Source organism: Hylobates moloch, unplaced genomic scaffold, assembly GCF_009828535.3.
Source record: "Hylobates moloch isolate HMO894 unplaced genomic scaffold, HMol_V3 SCAFFOLD_22, whole genome shotgun sequence".
Taxonomy (NCBI): domain Eukaryota; kingdom Metazoa; phylum Chordata; class Mammalia; order Primates; family Hylobatidae; genus Hylobates; species Hylobates moloch.
In genome coordinates this window covers 9,874,737-9,898,413 of record NW_026652297.1, presented here as the reverse complement: position 1 = coordinate 9,898,413, position 23,677 = coordinate 9,874,737, and the positions used below count along the sequence as shown (strand labels likewise).

At 41.9% G+C, this 23,677-nt stretch overlaps 1 protein-coding gene across 1 annotated transcript; it reads left to right on the top strand.

The window, feature by feature from the left end:
• Positions 1–44: 44 nt before the first annotated feature.
• Positions 45–23,114, top strand: TRIM42 (tripartite motif containing 42). The gene is made up of 5 exons (XM_032143850.3): positions 45–551; positions 4,437–5,134; positions 9,769–10,577; positions 13,001–13,225; positions 22,852–23,114. The coding sequence occupies exons 1-5, from the start codon at positions 211–213 to the stop codon at positions 22,936–22,938; spliced, it is 2,160 nt and encodes a 719-aa protein (XP_031999741.1). The 5' UTR covers positions 45–210; the 3' UTR covers positions 22,939–23,114.
• Positions 23,115–23,677: the final 563 nt, after the last annotated feature.

The window sequence follows — 23,677 nt, the reverse complement described above, 5'->3', positions numbered from 1 at the left end:
CCTCAGACTGATATATGTAAATGCCAGCCTATGAGCTTCCTGGTAGGGACACCAGCTGTGAAGGCCTCATAACAGCCAACTTCTTGCAACTCTCAAGCTTTCGGCCTCACGAATGGGAGGAAGGACTCCTCCACTGGAGGACTGAGAGCAGTATTCTGGTAGAGGAGGCATCAAGAGTCCTGGAAGGCCGGTGGTAATCATGTAGGCGCCATGGAAACTGCTATGTGCGTTTGCTGTCCATGTTGTACGTGGCAGAGATGTTGTCCTCAGTTATGCTCCTGTCTGTGCTGCAAGTTCATCTTCACCTCAGAGCGGAACTGCACTTGCTTCCCCTGCCCTTACAAAGATGAGCGGAACTGCCAGTTCTGCCACTGCACCTGTTCTGAGAGCCCCAACTGCCATTGGTGTTGCTGCTCTTGGGCCAATGATCCCAACTGTAAGTGCTGCTGCACAGCCAGCAGCAATCTCAAGTGCTACTACTATGAGAGCCACTGCTGCCGCAATACCATCATCACTTTCCACAAGGGCCGCCTCAGGAGGATCCATACCTCGTAAGTGCCAGGCACCAGATGTGGGGCTGCATTGGCTCATGAAAACTAGGGACCACTTGCCAGCTGTGAAGTCTACAGGGCAGGCCAGTGCGCCTCTGCGTTCATTTCTTTATCTAAAAGAAGGAGCCAAGAATTTTGTAGCAATTAATTGTATCCTAAATGGTCACTATGTATGCAGACCATGAGCTCCAAATCTAAGCGCCATTAACTATGTAAATGAGCACTTCACTCTTCTGAACCCCAACTCTCTCATCTGTACAAAACAGTAATAGCTAATACTTAGTGCTTAAGCAACTTGCCAGGCACTTCATGCATGACCCCAGCTAACCCCTCACCATAAGTCCACTGTTTCCATGAGGAAACTGAGCCTTTGAGAAGTAAAGTAGCCCCAGGATCACACAGCTGGAAAGATGCAGAGTCAGGATTGGAACCTAAAATTTGGGATCTTAACTTTAAAATGCTGTATTGCAAAATGGAGACAATATCCTCCCATCATATTGTAGATATAAGGATTAATGTATGTGCTTTGTAATCTGTATGTGATATAAAAATATAAAGTGCTCTTTCTCTTCCTATGAACTCTTAATACCTGCAACACTTAATGGAAAAGTAAGAACTTCTATGGGGCACTTTTGACCCTGAGGACCATATAAATACCCCATACATCCATGAACTCCTACTACCTTCTTTTTCCCATCCAGAAGTCATAGTACTTAGGGTCTCAATTCCTCATTTGGAGTGCTAACCCTTCATATCAGGTCCTACATTATCCTCACCTGCTCTACCAAACCAGTCTTTTTATGTCACACATGAGGGGAGTCTGAAGTAGTAAGAGCACACTTCTTAGAAGGGGAAAGATGACAGCACCATAAGATGACAGGATTAGAAGAGGCAGAAAAATGGAAGGCCAGTTTGAAGGCTTTCAAGCCTGGAAAAGCAATTCTGCGAGCAAAGATTTGGTGAATTCAGGGGAAAGATATTATCCCTCTTGCAATTAAACATTTAGTAGATGCTTAACAAACATAGCTCTCCACCCATGACCCTCTCATAGTGTTTGCATAAATAGGAAATCCAGGGATTCTCGATGCAAGTCTAGAAATCCTAAAGCATGGAAAATAGTGTCCACACTCCTCTCTCAACTACCTCATTCTCTGTGCAACAACACCTGAACCTCTGAGCCCATTTCAACAGGAAAGGGATAAAATTGGTGCTTTAGAAAAATGCCTTAGACTCAGTAGCTCCCCAACGTTATTGTGCATTGAAGTCACCTGGGGATCTTTTAAAATTACTGATCCTGATCCCCACCCCCCAACATTGATTTTATTGGTCTGGGGTACCACCTGAGCATCTGAATTAATTAGAAATCCACCCCCCTCTTCAGGTGATTCTAATGTGCAGAATGGCCTGCAGGAGGCTAGGAGGGAAGCCAGCTAATTTGACAGGTGATACAGTAAGAATCCAGGTGCAAGAACAGGCCTGATTTTGGGAGAGAGAGGGGGCTGTGCAAGAGGAGCAGAGACAGGATATCTCAGCAAGAAGATAAAAGCGCTGGGCTTGATGACTGTTTTGAAATGGAACCATGGCCACTGAATGCCCTGTCCAAGCCTGAGGCTTTTGGAGGATGGGCAGGGATGCTACCACAAGTGTTAGGAGGTCGGCTCTGGGTGCTTTTCTTCAATCTGGCCTCTCTCCTGGCTTCTGACCCTCTGCCTCCCCTGCTTCTCATCACCACCTTCTGCTTAGCACCTTATTTGTCCTGCTTCACTCTGGTCTCATTCATTCCTCTCCATCTTAATCTTTTTCTCACTGCCTTTTTCACCTCTAACACAGCTCCCTAGGCCATTAATACCTGTCTCTTAGCCCTGAGACCTCTTTCTCGTCCTCCAACACCTCCCTCCCCCCTTCTTCTTTCTTTTTTGTCAAAATGCTAGTTCGTGAGCTTCCTAGTAGAGATACCTCCTGTGAAGGCCTCATAACAGCCTCTCTTTATATTATACCTTGATTCTCCAGGCCTTACTTTTTTAGCAAACTAAAGTCCATCCAGGCACTACATGGACAATTAACCTGTACCACCAGGTGATCCCTTCAGGACCCATGCAGGAATCTGGGAAAGCAGAGAGGAAATAGTGCTGAGAACATCGAGGCCAGCATGCCTAGAGCTCCCAGATCCCTAATGGACAAATTTTCCAGGTGCCTTAATCTACACAGGGAGCATTCTCTGTCACCACAGGGCGACTCCATTGCAATATACTTGGGAAGCACCTGTGACTGTCTGGAGTCAGACATAGGCTCCTGGCCAAGGGAGTGGGGAAGACAGGGACACATAAGGAATGCAAGAAGACAAAAGCAGAAAGGAACACAGCCACAATGTCAAGATTAGTATCCAAATATTATTATGCAAACAGAGGAGATAGCAATAGTGGCAAACTCTGTGCCTATTTACACCTCCATTCCCACAGCTAATGCATTTATTTTTATACACTGCATTTGCTGATTGTAAGTTCTTAGAACAGGCACTTGAATTTTACAAGTATGCTTTCACTCCATAGTTCTTATGATGAAATACATGAAATCAGCCTCAGGCATTAGACAAATGGAGAGCCTCAACATACACAAATGAAACAGCAGAAGCACATACGTTTCACAGACTTGGCTACTATTTTCCTTTGCTGTGATTTCTCTCTACTGCAGACATTAGCTGGCTAGTAGCAACGGGGTGTAATTATAGTGGCCACATTTACTGAATGCTTAATATGTACCAGCAGTTAAGCACTTACATGGATTATCTCATTTAGACTTTATAAAAACCTCACAAAGCAAGTAGTACTGTGAGCTTTGATTTATAGTTGAGAAAACTGAACATGAGAGAGGTTTAAAAAAACATCTCAGAAGGTACAACTGTAAAGTGCTGCATTTTTATCACATGCATTCTGCCTCTAAAGCCCAGATCCATTACCATTACCTATTGGTCTCGTTGGCAGATCACACAGATTCTAAGCTTGGCTCAGGTACAGACTTGCTCTGTGTTCCATCTATGTACAATAAATAATGTGCTCCAGGAAAAAAAAAAAAAAAAACACTAAGAACACACCTGTAGTTGGACAAGATTGAATTTATTGACTCATTGCAACAAGTGAGAACATAAAGCATGGGAAAGTGTAAGGTACCTTGAAAAGTTATTACAGGATTTGGGCTCGTGTTAGGTGAGGACATGGGAGTAAATCTATTGAATATCTTAATAAATCTTATCTAGAAGGTGGGAAGAACAGAGCGACCCGAAAGCTGTTAAAAAAAAAAAAAAATCAACTAGGTTTTTTGGTTAAAAAAAAAAAAATCAACCAGGATCGGGGGCTGTTGGGTCATTTTTGTGATTTAGACAACGTTCTTGTGGGAGTCCAAACCTTATTAAGTGGTCTCGTTTCTGCTTTGATCCATCAAAATCATAGAGTGGCCTTGTCTGATATTGTGTTCTTTGATATTACCCATGTCCAACCGAACACCAAGGCCTAGCTGACAATGCCAGTCTCTGCTGCTTTTCCTTTGCTTAATAACAACAAGCAGTCTCAGCACACTGGCTGTGTACCACGGACTGCTCTTAGTCCGTACAAGTATTAAACTCAATTTTAATCTTCTCAAGAAACTCGTGATATAGGTACTAATTTTGTAACAAGGAAACAGGCCGAGAGGTTAACTGGCTTACCTGAAGTCGCCCCGCTGAAAAATGGTGGAGACAGATTGAGAACGCAGGCACCTTGGCACCCAGCTCAGGCTCCTCGCCACCACACTAGACTGCCCCTCAGGAACCAAGAGTTCTTTCAGAGGTAGAGAAGCAGAGCAAGCTCTTGAGCCTGCCTCCTGAAACCCTGCCTTTGCTTCTCCTTTCAGCTCCAAGACTGCCCTGCGCATTGGGAGCAGCGATACCCAGGTGGATGAAGTGAAGTCAATACCAGCCAACAGTCACCTGGTGAACCACCTCAATTGCCCCATGTGCAGCCGGCTGCGCCTGCACTCATTCATGCTGCCCTGCAACCACAGCCTGTGCGAGAAGTGCCTGCGGCAGCTGCAGAAGCACGCTGAGGTCACCGAGAACTTCTTCATCCTCATCTGCCCAGTGTGCGACCGCTCGCACTGCATGCCCTACAGCAACAAGATGCAGCTGCCCGAGAACTACCTGCACCGGCGTCTCACCAAGCGCTACATGCAGGAGCACGGCTACCTCAAGTGGCGCTTTGATCGCTCCTCCGGGCCCATCCTCTGCCAGGTCTGCCGCAACAGGCGTATCGCTTACAAGCGCTGCGTCACCTGCCGCCTCAACCTGTGCAACGACTGCCTCAAGGCCTTCCACTCGGATGTGGCCATGCAAGACCACGTCTTTGTGGACGCCAGCGCCGAGGAACAGGACGAGAAGATCTGCATCCACCACCCATCCAGCCGCATCATCGAGTACTGCCGCAATGACAACGAATTGCTCTGCACCTTCTGCAAGTTCTCTTTCCACAATGGCCACGACACCATCAGCCTCATCGACGCCTGCTCCGAGAGGGCCGCCTCACTCTTCAGCGCCATCGCCAAGTTCAAAGCAGGTCCTCCCCTCCTCCACTCCTTCAGCTTAACTTCTAGTTCAGGAACACATGGGGAAGATGGCCTGGGGCAATCTGTTAAGCGAGTGCCTTAACAGATTCCACCTAGTGGAGCAATCAAGGCACCAGGAAACACTGTGCTACCCTGCAAGACACTATCCTGGTGTCCGCTCCTGGCAACCACCACCAGCCGCTTAACTTCCCAGTGCCTTGCTTTTCTCACCTATGAAATAGGGGAATAGTAGTGACCCCCTCACTGGGTTGCCATGAGGATTAAGTGAGTTCCTCTATGTAAAGCATGCAAAAAGTCATATGACAAGTGCATAAAGAGTCTATCATCTTGATTATAATCTTCATGTCCTCAGGTCTCATTTTCTCCTTTGGAAAATGAAGACTTTGATCCTATAGTATACTGACGTTCTGTGACGTTCTAAGGTGTCCTGTCACGGTTGGATCTCTTTGGTTTTCCTAAATGTGCAGGGGGAAAGAACTAAGTCAGTGCTGAGAATTATCTCGATGTTAAATTTCCCTCCACGAATTTTTTCCAAAACTTGCAGATGCCAAAGTAAATAAACTGGCAGCAAACATATAACAACAGGGACAACTCATAACTAGCTAATAGCATTCTACTCAACAGCTTATTTTTCCGCTGCATGCTTGTTCATGGTGATTTGGTTGTTTTATATTGTTGCATATAATATTGCTTTAAGTGAAATAATATTTCAGTGATGGTTTCAGTGATGGAACCAAGCATAATAATATTTCACAGGATTCAGCAAAGAGCCCATAATTTCTTGTTCCAGTGACAAAACCAAGTATAATAATATTTCACAGGATTCAACGAAGAGCCCCATAATTTCTTGTTCCAGTGACAAAACCAAGTATAATAATATTTCACAGGATTCAACGAAGAGCCCCATAATTTCTGGGTATGTCTCTACCTGGTCAGACATGAGAATCCAAAAGATCCCTTTAGTGCCCTTTACTCCCAGGAATAGTTCCTTGTATAAAGGTTAACTTTGCTCAGGCCTGGGGAGCACATTTTGTCTAATCTCAATAATGCTACAGTACAGGCATTAAAATGTCCTCCATGGATAAGACAACCGTGGTTCAAAAAAACAATTAGGACAGGCAGCTAATAAGTGGCAGATGCAGTCTATTTGACTTCAGTGCCTATCACTAATTCCACAATATTCGTTTGACAATCTACTTTGTGCTAAGCAGTGACCAGAATCTGAAGATGAAGAGATTGAAGGGGAGGGAAGGGGAACCACCACTACCATCCATGGTCTGTTTCATTAAGGAGTGGCCTACAGTCAGTTACCAAAGTGCACCAGATCAACCTAGGCCTTTCCCTTTGTCAGATCTGTTAATCTCCATCATTCAGATAGGCTTACACATTTGGAAGGCAGGCAGCTTTTCCTTGAGCTGCACAGAAAGGTCCCATTGGATGTAAAGGTGGGTCAGAAACAGGCTTTGCTAATGATCACATCACCCCGGACCTCTCAGCAGCTTCAAGAATACCTTAATTTTTCTCAATTGCCACATACCTGGAAACCTTGCTTGTCAATTGACATTTATTTAATTTTGGAACCACCACCAGGGAAGACTTCATATTAAAGGAACCCTGCAGGAACCACATTACCAAGAAAATGGTAGAACTGTTGGTTCCAAAAGGGTTTTCTGAAGGTGGGACTCACTGCCTCCCTAGGCCAAGGCTTGGCTGGATTCTTTGGGGCCTCAGCATGGCGAAGGCACTGCTGCCTACAGCCTACTGTGCCTTTCATCCCTCTGTAGGGAACCTTGTCCTTAATATGTGAGAAACTTAGGATAGTTTTCTGAGTCCAGGGCACCTAAAATTTGAGCAGAAAACAAAGCTCAATTCAAGGTGGGGGGAAAATGCCTATCCAAATTCCAGAGAACCCAGCAGTTGGAAAGGGAAAAAGGGATAATTGGCAAATTGGATATTAGCTATAAATAAAGAATTTAACCTTTCATCCTTGCTGAAGAAAGAAACAGACACACAAAATTTTTTAACCACGGTTCAAACTTGTTCGTGAGCATTTGATCCACTTTTCTGGGAGGTACCATAAATTGGCATTCTAAACAGATCTCCAGGTTATTCAAAAGCAAGTGATCTAGGAATACACACTGAGAAACTTGGGGACCTAGAGAGAAGATCCATTTTAGAAGCTTTACTAAAAACTGATGCCCCGTCCCATCCACATAGATGTGCAGGCTCAGCAAGACGGACCTTTAAAAAACTCCTCATGTGATTCTGTGGTGCAGCCAAGGTCGAGAACCACTGGAATAAAGGGAGCTCAAAAGTTTAGGTCCCTGCCACTCGAAGTATGGTTCGAGGATCAGTAGCACTGGCATCACCTGAGAGCTTGTTAGAAATGCAGAATCTTAGGACCCACCCCAGGCCTAGTGCATCAGAATCTGCATCTTTAACGTGATCCCAGGAGATTCTCTGTGGTCGATTCTAAACCTCACTGAAAACTGCCTCACCTGGCTTCCTGAGCCCCAGTACAGGCCCACTGATTCAGAATCTTAGCAGATGAGTCCAAGAGAAGAATTTTTTTTTTTAACACTCTCTCAGGTTATTCTGGTACTCAGAGAGGGCTGAGAGCCACAGCTGAAGCAATTAAGAACCTAGTTTGGAGCTAGACAAATAGAATTAGGGACAGAGCTTAGTTTCTCCCATTTACCTGATGTGTAACACTGTGCAGTCACTTAACTTCCCCGGGCCTCAAGCTTTTTCATCTATAAGTGGAAACAATATCTTCACTGTAGGAAGATATATGTGATATATAATAACATATGGATCTGGTCCATAAAAAGTGTTTAATAAATAACAACTAGTTTTAAGTGTATTGCCTAAAAGAGACCTTGATTTGACTTTGCTTTAAAATCAGCTCTTGCAGAGCTTTCATATTTGTAGAAGTTTGGGGTGGGACATTTCTGGCTTCCTCTGTCTTTCTTCTTCTCCTGGAGATGCCTTTCTCCTCTCATCTAAGAAATTTGTATCCTACTTCTCAGGACTTAGCTCTACATAAGCCTAATTAATCCCTAATACAGCAAGAAATTTCCTATCCAAGTATCTTTAACAGTAGGTAACTATTGAATAGTCAAAGAAAATAATGCACAAAGTAGAATTCTGGCTGCCATAGTCACAGCGCATTGGGGAGGGCAAGAAGCACTTCTCAGCACTGAAATCGCACCTTGGTAGTTTCCCTTTCAGTCTCACCTGCATCACCTCATCTTTTCTGAGCCAGTGTGAGGAAGGAGATGGCAAGAAAACACTGGGGCTTCAGGGAGTTAGCCAGAGAGTGACACTGCTGGCATTCACCAATGAGATGTTAGAAGACAGGAAAGAATGGCTTTTACTCTACAGATACATTTGCTCACCTCTACACACCATAGTCATACTGGTAATGTGGTCCCTGTTCTCATGATCTGACAGAACACTAGAGTTTCCCATACTCAAGTGCACACCCTTGTTACAATGACCACCACTCACAGAAGTCCAGCTTCCTACGAATCCAGGATAATGTTATGAACCAAGTGCAAAAATAGCTAGTCATCCCCACTCCTGAGTAAAATTTGGTAAGGATTATTGCCCATCAATTCACTGAAGAGTTTACCTTTCATGAGAAGAACCTTACCTGTAGCATACACCACAGAAGGTTGACATTCTTCAAATTGCTCCTTAATGCCTCAAATCCTTTAAAGCTAGCAAAGGTATTCATTTCACCTTTCACATAAAGCTCATTTCACAGATAGAGACGTGCCACGTGCTTACCCTGCCATAGCATCTTTCAACTGTAGTATCTTTGGATTTATTCATACCTTGAGCACCGATGCCCTCTCATAATCATATCCATATCCTTAGTGCCTAAAACATATATGGCATGTAACAGGACTCCAGTAAATGTTTGTTGAATGACTGAGTGAACTTAAAATCCAAATACCATTTGAGGGGACACAGGATAAATTGGTTTTCCTTGAAGTGTGAGAGCAGACTCTTTTTTGAAAGGATTGGGGGAAAGGCAAAGAGAAGTGACATAGCTGAACCACAAGAGAGACAAAGGAGGGAAAAGGGCATGTAAAAGAGCCACCTCAGTGAAGGGAAGCTTTGCTGATTTCCCACTGTTGTATAGGGCTGGAGGCTTAGTGAATGATGCAAGACAACCTTTAGAAGTAGTCAGCAGAAACTTAGTTCTTCCTCTTACCACTGCAAAAGCTTAGGTTTCCTACAGGGAAAAGCAGGCGCCAGTCACTTTGTGACTTCACCTCTTCTCAAGTCCAACTTGCAGACAATTGAAATCTGGTAAAAACCAATATCAAGGGTGGGCTTGAACTTCCAGTCTCAGACCCACGGCCATAGGGATTACTGTTACAAGATAGAAATATCCCAGGGAAGGATCAGAGGGGGAAGAAGGGGAAGGGTGTACTAAGGAGGGCCAAATTCATTTCATAAACCTATTCTAGCCTGTTTCAGCCCAACTACAAGTGCCTTCCCTCCCTCTTCATTCACCTCCTTGGAGCCTAGGGTAATTTGTTCTAGTTTGCTACTGGCTTTGACACCTGGGGAGATGAAAATTTTAAAAGTAACTAACTTGGCATTTTTGCAGTCCGATATGAAATTGATAATGACCTAATGGAATTCAACATCTTAAAAAACAGCTTTAAAGCTGACAAGGAGGCAAAGCGAAAAGAGATCAGAAATGGCTTTCTCAAGTTGCGCAGCATTCTTCAGGAGAAAGAGAAGATCATCATGGAGCAGATAGAGAATCTAGAAGTGTCCAGGCAGAAGGAAATTGAAAAATATGTGTATGTTACAACCATGAAAGTGAACGAGATGGATGGTCTGATCGCCTATGCCAAGGAAGCCCTGAAGGAGACTGGCCAGGTGGCATTCCTGCAGTCAGCCAAGATCCTGGTGGACCAGATCGAGGATGGCATCCAGACCACCTACAGGCCTGACCCACAGCTCCGGCTACACTCAATAAACTACATGCCCTTGGACTTTGTTGAGCTTTCCAGTGCCATCCATGAGCTCTTCCCCACAGGGCCCAAAAAGGCACGGTCCTCAGGGGACTCGCTGCCCTCCCCCTACCCCATGCACTCAGAAACAATGATTGCCAAGAAGGTCACTTTCAGCACCCACAGCCTCGGCAACCAGCGAAGCTCCTCCATGTTGTCCTTCAGCAACACTGACGAGAAGGCCAAGGTGGGTCTGGAGGCCTGTGGGAGAGCCCAGTCAGCCACCCCCGCCAAACCCACAGACGGCCTCTACACCTACTGGAGCGCGGGAGCAGACAGCCAGTCTGTACAGAACAGCAGCAGCTTCCACAACTGGTACTCATTCAACGATGGCTCTGTGAAGACCCCAGGCCCAATTGTTATCTACCAGACTCTGGTGTACCCAAGAGCTGCCAAGGTAAGAAAGGTTCTGGGCCCAGGGGAAAGGGGGAGGGTGTGGGGCACAGAGTAGAAGTGAGCAGTCAGGAAAGGTTGCACTTACCTCTTTGACCTCTAGGATCTGGTCACTCAAATCTGCTCCTCTAGACTCTTTTTGGTCATCCCATTCAAAAGGGATACGTTCCTGGAATCTTAAGCAACCCAAAATTAGCTTAAACCAAACAGTCAATATATTTAACACATAGTCGTAAATATATCTGAAAGCCCTACCTCCACTGTAAAGGCAGCTTCTCAAATGAAAGAGCACCCAATTTGGGAACCAAAGTAATTTGAAGACACTACTTGGCAGTGTAATGTTTCCCAAAGGAAAGCCTGTAATAGAGACAGCACAGAAATTGTAGTTAGAAATGCAGGCTCCATTACCTATCAGCTGTTTCCTCTAAATTGCTACCTTTCCTAAAGCAAATATCCAGACTCTCTATGATTTGGAAAAATTGGGAGGATCATCCAATCTCAGAAGAGTTGGGATCATCCAATTTCAGAAGAGTTGAAATGTCAACTCTTCTGAGATTCAACCCGCCTTGAAGGGAGAGAGTGAAGAGTGGGGTCTCTCACAGACCTCTATAAGTGCCATTGCCTGGCCTCAAGGGACATGACTTCCCTTTGACCCTCTTGACCTAACATGGACAACATGAACAAATGGCCTTTTCTTTAACATACCTTTCAAATCTAGCTGAACCCACATTGAATTATTTGTAGAACACTTTATTAAGGTTTATGGAGGAAAAAAATTAACGTGCAACTAAATATTCTATTAGAGTGCCTCTTTCCTCCTCTTGGATTTTTCCTAGAGTCAACCCATGGCCTGCTCCCATGTGGCAGAGCTCATCTTTTGTCTCCCATAATCTGAGAACTCTCCCAAAGACTTTCAGATCCTTGAGTTCTCGAACATTGATGTGCACCTGAGGATCTTGTTAAAATGCAGATTCTATTTTAATAGGTTTCAATGGGGCCTGAGATTCTGGTTCTCACAGATTTCCAGGTGCTGCCAATGCTGCCGTCTACAGACCACACTTTAGTATTAAGGATCTAAAAAATGAAGGCCAGATACAGACCAAGATTTATTTTTCCATTCTCCTGACACATCACAATCTATGTTTTATTGTCTATAATTGACACAAAGAAAAACCCATACTTTGCAAGATAGAACATTCCATGGGCTATTCACAACGATGAAGTGTTTCTGCCCTTCACATAAGCAATGCCCATAACTCAGCAGCTGAACTACATTTCCAAATGATATTAGATCAGCAAGGCCTATCGTGTATGCTTATTACCTCAAGGATAGCACTGGGTCTCATCTCCTTGACCAACTCAGACCTCTTGAGAAGTTGGCAGGATCTTGCTCTGGAGTCAGAGGATTGGTAGTATCTGCTCTATACCTGGGCATGGAAAATAGTCAGCCCATGCCACCTGTTAGTCATCCCTGATGAGCTCAAAAAAGGGACCTACGCAAAACAACTCAGTCAAGTCATTTGCTGTTGAAAGGGGACACCTAAACCTACTGCCAGACAGTGATATTTGATTTTAAAATATCATTGATTCATATTTTAGGATAATGGAATTGACTTCATACAGGAATCATAGTGCTTAGCAATGCAGAAGATTAAGTTTCTGTTAACATCCCTCTCAAATCTTTAGGATTTTAGCATAGAAAATATTCTAAAACTTAGTGTTGTAACTTTTCAATATGTATCGTTAATATCATAGAGATTTTTTAAACTCAATTTTAGTTCTAGGAATCTCTTCCAAGAAAATTATTAAAAATTCAGACAAATATTTATGCCCAACAGTATTTATTGCAGCATTTATTTATTAGAGTATAAAATTAGAAACAATCTAAATGTTTAACTATAGAAGGATTAAATTATTTTGGGAGAAATTTCAAAGATGGTAGTTTACTGAACTTTTAATGATTTAGGAAAACATACAACATAAGTAAAAGAAAATAGAAATCAAAGCGACAAAATCCAAATTTTATATATATATATATATATATATATGTTTGTGTGGGTATGTGTTCTGAAATTGCAAAGAAATAATAATGAATTAACTGAATTGTGAGATTATGAGTGATGTTTATTTTCTTCCCCTCTATTTTTCGGTATTTTTCAAGCAGGGGGACAATTGTCACTTCCATGTCGATTGACAGTAACAGAACAGAAACCTTCTGTTTGTGAAACTCATTACAACCATCATGCCAGGCCTCATCACACAGCCTTCCAAGACTTGTGCATGGTCTACTTAAAAGTCCTTGGCAGCTACAGGGGATGGGGTCAGCTTAAACTCACCCCACAGATAGTCAACATTACAAATCTTTAAAGGAAAGAAAGCTGAATGATGTATACTAGTACCACACCAGTATGTTCATTTCTTCCATAGGTTTACTGGACATGTCCAGCAGAAGACGTGGACTCTTTTGAGATGGAATTCTATGAAGTCATTACTTCTCCTCCTAACAACGTACAAATGGAGCTCTGTGGACAAATTCAGGACATAATGCAGCAGAATCTGGAGCTGCACAACCTGACCCCCAACACAGAATACGTGTTTAAAGTTAGAGCCATCAATGATAATGGTCCTGGGCAATGGAGTGATATCTGCAAGGTATTGTGTACATTATTTCTCAGACAGATTTTTTTTTTCTGTGATAGGTTCTGGATGAGGCCCTGTTAAGATGATCATGAGATTATAGAACTCACCATGGGACTCTTCCTCTAAGCACAGAACATTTGTTAACTTGAGGCCAAAGAGAGGGCTGCTGGCGTCAACCAGACTTTGCGGATGAAACCTGAGAATTGTTCTAGTTGATTCAAAAACATTTGTTCTAGGCATTGTGTAGAGCTGTAGAGATTCAGAGGAAAATAAACATGATCCCTGCCTTCAAGGTGCTCAGGGTCTAGCAAACAAATAATTGTTGTGTGAGAAGGACATGAAATAATTGCAGTATGAGAAAGATAAAAATGAGGTGCTATTCCCAGGCAAGCATGGGGTGCCAGGTTTAACAAATAAAAATACAGGATGCCCAGTTAAATTTGAATTTCTGGCACATAATAATTTTTATAAAATATGTCCAGTGCAATATTTAGGACCTATTTATACTAAAAACAATTGTTCATCTGAAAGTCGAGAAACTGCCACTAAGCAGGTCAGTGTGTGTTCCAAAAAAGAAAGGACAAAATTATTCCTATCTTCTTTGTGATCCAAGACTTATTCTTCTTTTTGTCTCCAAGGAATACACATTCATGAGTATAATTTTATTGATATTAAAAGGAGAAAGAGAATAAAAATACCAAGACTGCCCAGAGCTGCTATCTTACCACATAACCATAAGGATGTTCTTTGGAATCAGGGTCGATTACGTCTTAATCAGGAATTCTTTAGAAACAAAAACAAAAACAAACAAAAAAAACTCCATTCATTTCAGCTTTTGAAAAGAGAAATTTATGACAAAGAGGAAGTCTCATGAGACCACTTCTAGGATATGCATCTGATCTGATACCCAAGGGAACTAGAGAGTCATCAGTTTCTCTCCCTCTCCCTCTTTCTCTTCTCTTCCTTTCTCCCTGCTTCCTTCTCTCTCTCACTCTCTCATTCTCTTTGCTTCTCTCTGGATCTGCACCATTTTTGGCTAGCCGTTAGTTTCTGCTCCTTTAAATTCAGCTTGTATATGGTTTTGAATTGTTATGGCCCAACCTCTCTTAAAGCTCCAATGCCCAACAGCATCTGACCAACCATACTCTGTTTCATTAGTCAAATGTTCGAGGAAAAGAATCCGAGTGGTTGCTACCTCTAGTAATAAAGGCAAAGCAGGAGTAAGGGTGGTCAGTATACTAATAGCAAATCTCCTAGAGTGGGACTACTCATCCTGGTTGCCAGCCCCAGGGGGACATGCTTTGCCTCATAGAGTCCAGCACCCATGGACACACACACACACACACACACACACACACACACAGAGAGAGAGAGAGAGAGAGAGAGAGAGACACAGGTCAAACCTGGCACAGGAAGGTTGTGGGACGGGGAAGCCTGCTAGCCACTCCTCCTGCCAGCCTCCAGCCAATTACACTGCTGCTCAGTTGCCCCAAAGCCCTTCTCATTCTTGATACCCTTCTCTTCAGAGCATGGAATGCCCATGGCTGCCCCACATCCGCATGTCTTCTTGACTATGGATTTTTCCTTCCGTCTAATCTCATCTGCCTTCTCAGTTTTTAGGAATTCCTCAAAACTGTCTTGCCCATGGAGGGCACTCAGTGCTGTTGCTTAAAGTATATATATGTAATCTATTATTTTCAGATGCCGGGGAAGGAACGGGTGGAGATACCAAAGTATGTCATCATTCTACCATCTCAGTCCCTCTTGGCTTTTCTTAGGTAGAGGCTTTTGTTGCCCTTCTGAAACTATGGACTCCTTGAGAATAAAATTCATATCTAATTCATGGTTCTTTCTCCCACAGAGCTTACCACAGCACTTTGCATATAGCAGGTTCTTAATGGTTATTGAATGAGTATATGAGTGAAAATGTGACCAAATAAATGAACATATAAAGAATGTCTATATTAAAGAGTGAAGAAATAAATTGATAAATAAAATTAATAATTACAAAGTACCATAAGATGCCTGAAAACTGTTAAGTGTTCATACAATCAGTCAAGAAATAGCATTTCCCTTGAAATTGTGTTTAGGTGATTAATTTGCCCTCCCTATAAGAGAAGGAAATGCATTCCAGTCCCTTTCTTTTTTACACAATATCTAAATGAGCAGAGACCTAATTAATGAGGTTTTCTGAAAGCTTCATTTTTATCTGACTTGAGAAGCTGCAATATAGATTTTTCCTTCAGAAGTAATTCTTCCTCCCTTATTTGTGGTTATATTAACATTCCAGAGGAAACACTGGTTTCCTTAACATTTGTCATGATTTGCATAAGTATAGCCTTCAATACCAAATGAATATAAGATGCGTGTTTGAATGACATTTATAAAGTTTCATAAAAGTAATGACTTCATGTCTTACCTGTAAAATCAAAATTTTTTCCTTGACATCAGTTCTATGCAGGTATTCCTGAAAGGTTTCACTTAAAATGTTGCAATGAGGCAGCAGGATCATTTCTTATCCAAAATGCAATATTTCTATCACACGTATTTTTGTTTTAAAAAGTGAAATAACACCTTTTATATTTTATTTGCATAGTTTAGGACTTGATTTTTTAAGAGATTTATTTGGTGTATAATACGTGCAGCAAGAAAATTAACTTTAATGATTTTGAGAGGTCCCATTTGAAGGTCATCTTTATGTCAGATGGGGTATATTCATTATCACTAATCATCCCAACCACTGGGAAAGGAGGAAGTGATAGTGTCTTCCATTTTACAGACAAGAAAAATGAGGCCTCATGGAAGGATGAGTTGAGTGGACACCTTGGTCTGCATCCAAACCCACAGCCCTTTGTTCCCCTGCACCACGATCAGTTGGAACTAAGTCTGGAACAGGGTAGGCTCAGCCATGGGGACATAGTACTTTACTCTGGGAGAATGATATCAAAGCCAACAGCAGGGAGAGCTGAACTTTTATTTTTTGAAAGTCAAGATTATGCATTGAAAAGAGCATTGTATTTGGTCTTGTGTACCTGGATTCAAGTCCCAGATCCACTAGGCTCAAGTCCATGAGGATAGGTGTTGGTCTTATACACTCTGCTGTGCCCATGGTCCCTAGCTGAAAGCTTCTAACATCAAAGAGCCTAACCAATATTTTTGAAGGGTAGAGAAATGTGTTTTTAGGTAAGTCATGTATGTGTTGACCTCAGTTTCTTCTCCTGCTCTTCCTCTGGTCCTCAATATATCTGTTGACCATCATTCCCATTTCTGAAAACAGTCTCCTTACTTTGAGTCACTGTCTCCCTCTGACTTTATATCTCAGCTGACTGCTATGAAAGCTTCCCGTGACAAATCTAACTGCCTGTCTGTGTATTCGTTTCCTATTGTTGTTGTAACAAATTAGTAGTTTAAATAATACAAATGATTTATTTCCTTACAATTCTGAAGAAGTCCAAATGGGTCTCACAGGGTAAAATCTGTGTCAGCCATATTGTGTTCCTTCTGAAAGGCCTGAGGGAGAATACATTTCCTTGCTTTTTCCAGCTTCTAGAAGCCACCCACATTCCTTGGCTCATGCCCCTTCCTGAATCTTCAAAGCCAGAAATATCGGGCTGAGTTTTCACACTAGCATCTCTCTGGTTCTCTTCCACCTCCATCTTCCACCTTGAAGGTCCCTTGTGATTGCATTGAGCCCACCTGATAATTCAGGCTAGTCTCCCTACCTGAAGACCAGCTGGGCCAGGTGCAGTGGCTCACACCTGTAATCCCACCACTTTGGGAGGCTGAGGGAGGAGAATCTCTTGAAGCCAGGAGTTTGAGACCAGACTGGGCAACATGGCAAAATCCTCTCTCTACTAAAAATAAAAAAAAAGTCAGCTGGGCTTGGTGGTGTACGCTTGTCATCCCAGCTACTTGGGAGGCTGTGGCACGAGACTCGCTTAAGTCTGGGAGGCAGAGGTTGCAGTGGGCCAAGATTAAGCCACTGCACTCCAGCCCGGGTGACAGAGTGACACTCCATGTCAAAAAAATTTAAAAAGACAAGCTGGCTAGCAACCTTAATTCCCCTTTGCTATGTGTGTAACCTGACATATTCAAAGGTTCTGGGATTGGGACATGGACATCTCTGGGATCCATTATTCTGTCTACCACAATCTGTAAAGTGGATGTTCTAGGTTACATCAGACTTAGGGGTAAAAATTCAAGCCCAACAATAGTTACAAATTGGTAATCTTCTGGGTCTTTCCCTGTTAGCTCTTCGGGAAATGCAGCAACCCCTGTCCCCAACCATCCTCTCAAAGCCCTTCTCAGTCTGCACTGAGAGTCACCCTCGGTGTCTGATGTGGCTCATGCAGTAGTCCTGCCAGCTGCCCTGAGTCTCTGCAGTGCTGCTGTCTTCCTACTCAGCCTGTGCTCCTGCTGAAACCCCAGCCACACAGCAGGACTGCCTGGCCGTCATGAAATTCCCTTCCTGATTTTTCCTCTTCCTGCTGCAGACTCTCAGGCTGAGCCACATACCTTCAAAGATTAGGGTTGGAGCCACACACCTTCAAAGATTAGGGTTGGAGTTCATTCAATCTGAATGACCACCACTATTTCACACTCAGAATAACTACCCCAAGCCTACCCCCACAGCCACCCACACACTCACAGCGACTCCGTGCCCTAAAATGAAACCAAGATGGTTTGCATTCTTTATCTCCTTAGGATTTATTCTTTTCCAAGGAGCTCCTGACCTTTCATGTAAATAGAACCCTGCTGGTCCTTCCTTTGCTTGCCCTGTAGGTAGGCTTGAATCCTGGAACAAGTATAATTTAGGATCATGCTGGACCTGATTTCTTTTTAACCTCATGTACAGAGGTCTGAATTAATTATACACCTCAGTCATGGTCCATCATTAGCACTGATCTATACAAAGCCCTATTCTTATTTATATATTCCCTTTTGTGACATCTATTCTAATATGTTTTATGTGTATCTTTTTGTTTTTATGTGTTCTTCCGTGATTTGCATTGTTGTTTCAATGTGTCATTAATTTACACAATTAGCATTGTGTTACATATCTTACTTTGTTTCTTACCTTTTTCTCTTAAATGCTGTGTTTTTATGATCCATCCATGTTGTTATGGGCATTTTGTCTTTTACTCCTGATAACACCTGATCTTTCAGAATGTGCATTTGTTCACCACGTGTTACCTGTCTATTTCAGGCAGGATGGACACCCAGGTGACCTCCAATAATGCTGCGGTGAACAGCCTTATATATGTCACCTTATGGACACGATAGGGGTGTAAGGGTTCTCTGGGTTATTGATTAGTTTGCTAAAGCTTCCATAAGAAAACGCCACAGACTGGGTGGCTTAAACAGAAATTAGTTTTTGCACAGTTCTCGAGGCTGGAAGTCCGAGATCAAACTGTTGGCAGGGTTGGTTTCTCCTGAGACCTCTCTCCTTGGTTTACAGATGGTCACCTTCTCACTGTCTCCTCACATAGTCCTTCCTCTGTGCACATGCATTGTGATATCTCTCTGTGTTTAAATTTCCTCTTCTTATAAAGACACCGGTTAGGTTGGATTAGGGTCCACTTTAATGGCCTCATTTTAATTAAATCACCTCTTCAAAGGCCCTATCTCCAAATATAGTCACACTCTAAGTACTGGGGGTTAGGGCTTTGACATATAAATTTGGGGTCAGGTGCAATTCGCCCCATATTAGATACATATTATGAGTGAAATTTCTAGGCCATTGACATGTGGGTACTTAATTTGACCACATCCATGTACACTTCCATAAGGAATAGATTAGAGCCACTATACCCTAAGCCCTACCTACATTTAGCAAGATCCAGCTTTCTATCATTTTGCTAGCCCAATAGGCATAAAATGATATGTCCTTATTATTTTAAATTTCATTTTATATTTTTATTAGTTTTCAGGATTTCGTCTTCTGTAAAGAACCTGTTGATATCCTTCGCCCATTTTTCTATGGCATTTTTCTTTTTCTAGGTGATTTGCAGGATGTCCTTATATATTCTAGGTAATGGTTTTTAGACATTGCTATTATCTTCTCTTCTGACATTTGCCTATCAGCTTTTTCATAGTGTACTTCATAAAATAGCAGAAATATTTAATTTTGATATAATCAAAATCATCAATTATTTTTTCCTTATGGCTTAACCTTTTGAAGTTTTATTTAAAAAGTCCTTTCTTAGGATTAGATCACAGAGATAACCTTCTATATATTCTTTTATTAAATTTACAGTTTCACCTTTCAAATTTAGCTCTTTAATCCATCCAGACTCTGCCTTTGTATCAAATGTATGTATGTACTCTGCCTATGTAGTCCTAGGTAGGGATGTTCTTCTTCACAATGTAGTGAACCAGTTTTCCCAATACCATCTACCAAGCAATATATATTCTTCATATTTATACAATGGAAATGCCACTTTGTTTGTTTGCTTTTGTTTTGTTTTGGACAGAGTCTCGCTCTGTCGCCCAGGCTGGAGTGCAGTGGTGCGATCTCGGCTCACTGCAAGCTCTGCCTCCTGGGTTCACACCATTCTCCTGCCTCAGCCTCCCGAGTAGCTGGAACTACAGGCGCCTGCCACCACGCCCGGCTAATTTTTTGTATTTTTAGTAGAGACAGGGTTTCACTGTGTTAGCCAGTATGGTCTCTATCTCCTGACCTCGTGATCCACCCGCGTCGGCCTCCCAAAGTGCTGGGATTACAGGCGTGAGCCACCGCGCCCAGCCAGAAATGCCACTTTTATATTCAGTTTTCATATATTTAGGGATATGTCTCTGAGCACTCTATTACATGCCATAGGTCTATATTTCTGCTTTTATATCAATACCATACTTGTTTTATTATTTTTGAACCTCAGCTTTCTGCCATGCCTTTATGAACTGCAAAGGTAAGTATGCCCATTATCCTTCTTTCTTTTTTAGAAATTATTTAGCTAATCATAGAAATTTATTTCTTCATATACATTTTGGAGTAACTTGAATTCTTAGAAAACATTCAGATAGAATTTATTCAGAAGGCACTGTGTTTCTAAATTAATTTGGAAACAGATGGTATTTTTCTAATATGTTTGAACATTTACAAACCATAGTCTATGTTCTTTACTGGGGTGTTTAAGTTTTCCTACATAGGTACACGTATTCATGGTTAAACTAGATCATTTAGAGATCTAACGTACAGCATAAGGGCTACAGTTAATAATATTGTATTGATAGAAAATTTGTTAAGATTTTAGGTGCTCTTTTCACACACACAAAAAAAGATAACTGTGAGATGATGGGTATGCTAATTTGCTTGCCTGTAGTAATTATTTTACTATGTATACATATGTCAAAACATCATGTTGCATACCATAAATAAACCAAATAGTTTATAGACTGTTGACATTATGAATGTTATTTTATTATATTTTCTAATAGATTACTGGTTTAGAATAAAGACTATTTCTGTTTGTAGGGTAACCTTGATTCCAGCAATCTCAAAAACTCTGTTACTATTCTGAGACCCAATCTGCGATTTCTGCTTGTTTTTCCAGGCATATGATCCTATCTCCTATAAAGAATGATGGTTTTATCTGTTTACTTACAATTCTTGCAACTCTATTTTTTTTTCTTTCCTTATGGCTTTGGCCAGAAACTTGAGTCATACCTAAAATTGTGGCAGTGTTAGTAGATATGCTTGTCTTATTCCTGACATTAACGTTTCTCCATTGAGTTTTTTATTTAGTTTTTATGGCATATAATCCTTATTAAGTTAAGGAAAATTACTTCTACTTCTAGGTTTCTGAGAAATAGGTACTTATTAAATTTTTTGCATTATTTGAGGCAATTGCATGATTTTTCTCCTTCAGGCCATTATTAATGAAGTGAATTACATTGATTGATTTTTCTGATACTAAATTCCACTTCCATTCATGGAATAAATCCTGTGTGTTCATGATGTATTACTTTTTAATACAGTTGACTTCAGTTAGCTCATACTTTATTTTGCATTATTGCATCTATAATTATAAGGGAATTGGGCTCAATTTTTTGCTTATATTGTTTTTATCTGGTTCTGGAATCAATATTTCACAAGCTTCATAAAAAGAGCTTGGAAACTTTTGCCCTTCTATTTTCTAGAATAACTCTTTCTTAAGAGTTTGGTAGAATTCATCTGGAAATCAATATGAGCCTGGGGCATTTGGGGCAGGGAAGAGATGTCAACTATCGTTTCAATTTCTTTAATATTCCAAGTTTTGTTTTTCTGTTTCTTCTGTCCTCCTTTCTACCTGATTCCCTTTTTCATAGACACACCTCAATCCTCACTGCTCCATTCACATATCACATACAGTCTTTATCTTTGAAGATTCTGACTATATTTTAAAGTAAAAACTCAATCTCCTATTTATGAGTTATTCCTAGCACCTCATAACACCGTTCCATCTTCCTCATGCCCTCTGATAACTCTGTGTGTATCTTAGACACTATTTATACTATTATCAGGGTGATCTCTATGCATTATTTCCATTTCTACTCAGCAATGGATAATCTAATATCATGTATAGAATATGATCTTTGCCCTGCATGCAGCCCTGTCTTCTCTAAAACCAAAAATTTTGTAAAAGTAGACAGCATAATGCTAATAAGGGTCTGGCTTCTTTGTTTTTGCCCTTTCCCTTTATATACAAATATAGAAGGTTAAAACCTTTGTACATAGAGACTTTGTGCCCTGTATAAACATTCCTCTTTACCATCCAAACCCTACCCCCATTCTATCTCAAGTCCTCATTCACCTCAGCAGAGCCCATTGATCCAGTGGACTGTCTTTCATCCCTGGGTCTTGACCTCACTCCATAAATATTTGGGGGGAAGGAATGGGAATGCTGCCAGACCAGAGTAGTGAAAAAACCCAGTATCTTCAAGGTAAGGCATGGAGGGCAACATCTAAGCTAACTTGGTGAGATTTCTAGGAGGGTTCTTCTTACCCCTCGTGCCCAGTAGAGTCTTTCTTTTTCAGGTAGCACTGACCATTCACTATGATTAAAGATAGTATGAAGTGTTTCTGCTAGCATCAAAGGAAAATAATTGGCAGATTTACAAATTATAGTTCTTTTCACTGTTCATATACTTCTCTAAGAATCTTCTCTTTTCCATAACTAGTGTTGGGACCACAGAGATGAAAGACTATCATTTCCCCCACACCCCAATCAAGGTGCTTATGCTCTGGTAAGAAAGTCAAACACATTAGCTGAAACTTAACAACTGATAAGAGCTGTGACAGAACCAAGTTCTAATGGCTGAGGAAGGATACAGGGGATCCTCTGTGGTGAAGCTCACCTGCGGTCCAGCCCCCCCTCACTGTCATCAGCACTCAGTCACATGAGCTACCCTAAAAGGAAGTAGGATCTGGCCTATGGAATCACAAACCCAGGACACTGTAGCTGTGGGGCTTTGGGAAAGCCGCCCGGTCCTTCTGAGCCTCAGCTTCTTCATCTATAAAGTGGCGCCAACAGCACTGGCCTCATGTGGTTGTCGTAAGAAGTTAATGAAATGATGTGTGTAGTGTCTGGCATGCAGAAGGGCCCAGGCTACTGGGAACTGTTGTCTATTGGGTGCCATGACTCTGCTTCTGATTGCAGGTGGTAACACCAGATGGACATGGGAAGAACCGAGCTAAGTGGGGCCTGCTGAAGAATATCCAGTCTGCCCTCCAGAAGCACTTCTGAGCCCCTTCAGAGCAGGAAGCAACCTCAGACTCATCACAAAGTAGACATATATACACACACATATGTATGTATATTTTTCTCACCACATTCTTCAAGGAGGTTGTAGACAAATGTTTCCATGACCTCTCAGCTTTCCCACAGGAATCTCGTAAGAGCTAATAAAAGGAAATACCTGACATGGCTTGCTGTTTGTTCAATGACAGCTATTTGTTATGATGGCAGTAATAAGCAAGGCAGTCAGCAAGTCTGTATGTTTCCAGCCGCTCAGGTCTAGTCCTAGGCTCAGAATTCTGTGGTGTTTTGTAGGAGCAACACCCAGCTTTTAGGTGGTAAAAAGAGCACTGTATTTTGCAGTCAGGACCCCCTAGGTGTGCATTCTAATGCTGGCCCAACTAGCTTTGAGTGTTTGGGCAAGTTGCTGATTGTCATGGAATTCATTACCTCACCATGTAGTCTATTTTAAGTAGCCAACATTAAAATGTTTTTCTAAATTATTGAACTTGAATTTGCCTTTTCACAACTTTTAGCCCATAGTCTGAGGTCTACCTCTAAGCCATAAAGAATGAAAGCCCTCCCTCTTCTCCTTCTGGACATAGCAAAGGAAGAACGGTAGAATGCCTGGTTAGAGGATCGTCTGTGGTCATATGAAGCAAGGCATGGAAGAATTGACAAAATCATGTATCAGCTCCAACCTCACTGAACTTAACTTGGCCTTTCAGACAATATGAAGTCCCTAGAA

Coding starts and splice junctions, on each gene's coding strand:
- TRIM42 (XM_032143850.3), top strand. CDS start 211: ATGGAAACTGCTATGTGCGTTTGCTGTCCATGTTGTACGTGGCAGAGA. Junction 5,135..9,768: donor CATCGCCAAGTTCAAAGCAG/GTCCTCCCCTCC, acceptor GCATTTTTGCAG/TCCGATATGAAATTGATAAT. Junction 10,578..13,000: donor TGTACCCAAGAGCTGCCAAG/GTAAGAAAGGTT, acceptor TTTCTTCCATAG/GTTTACTGGACATGTCCAGC.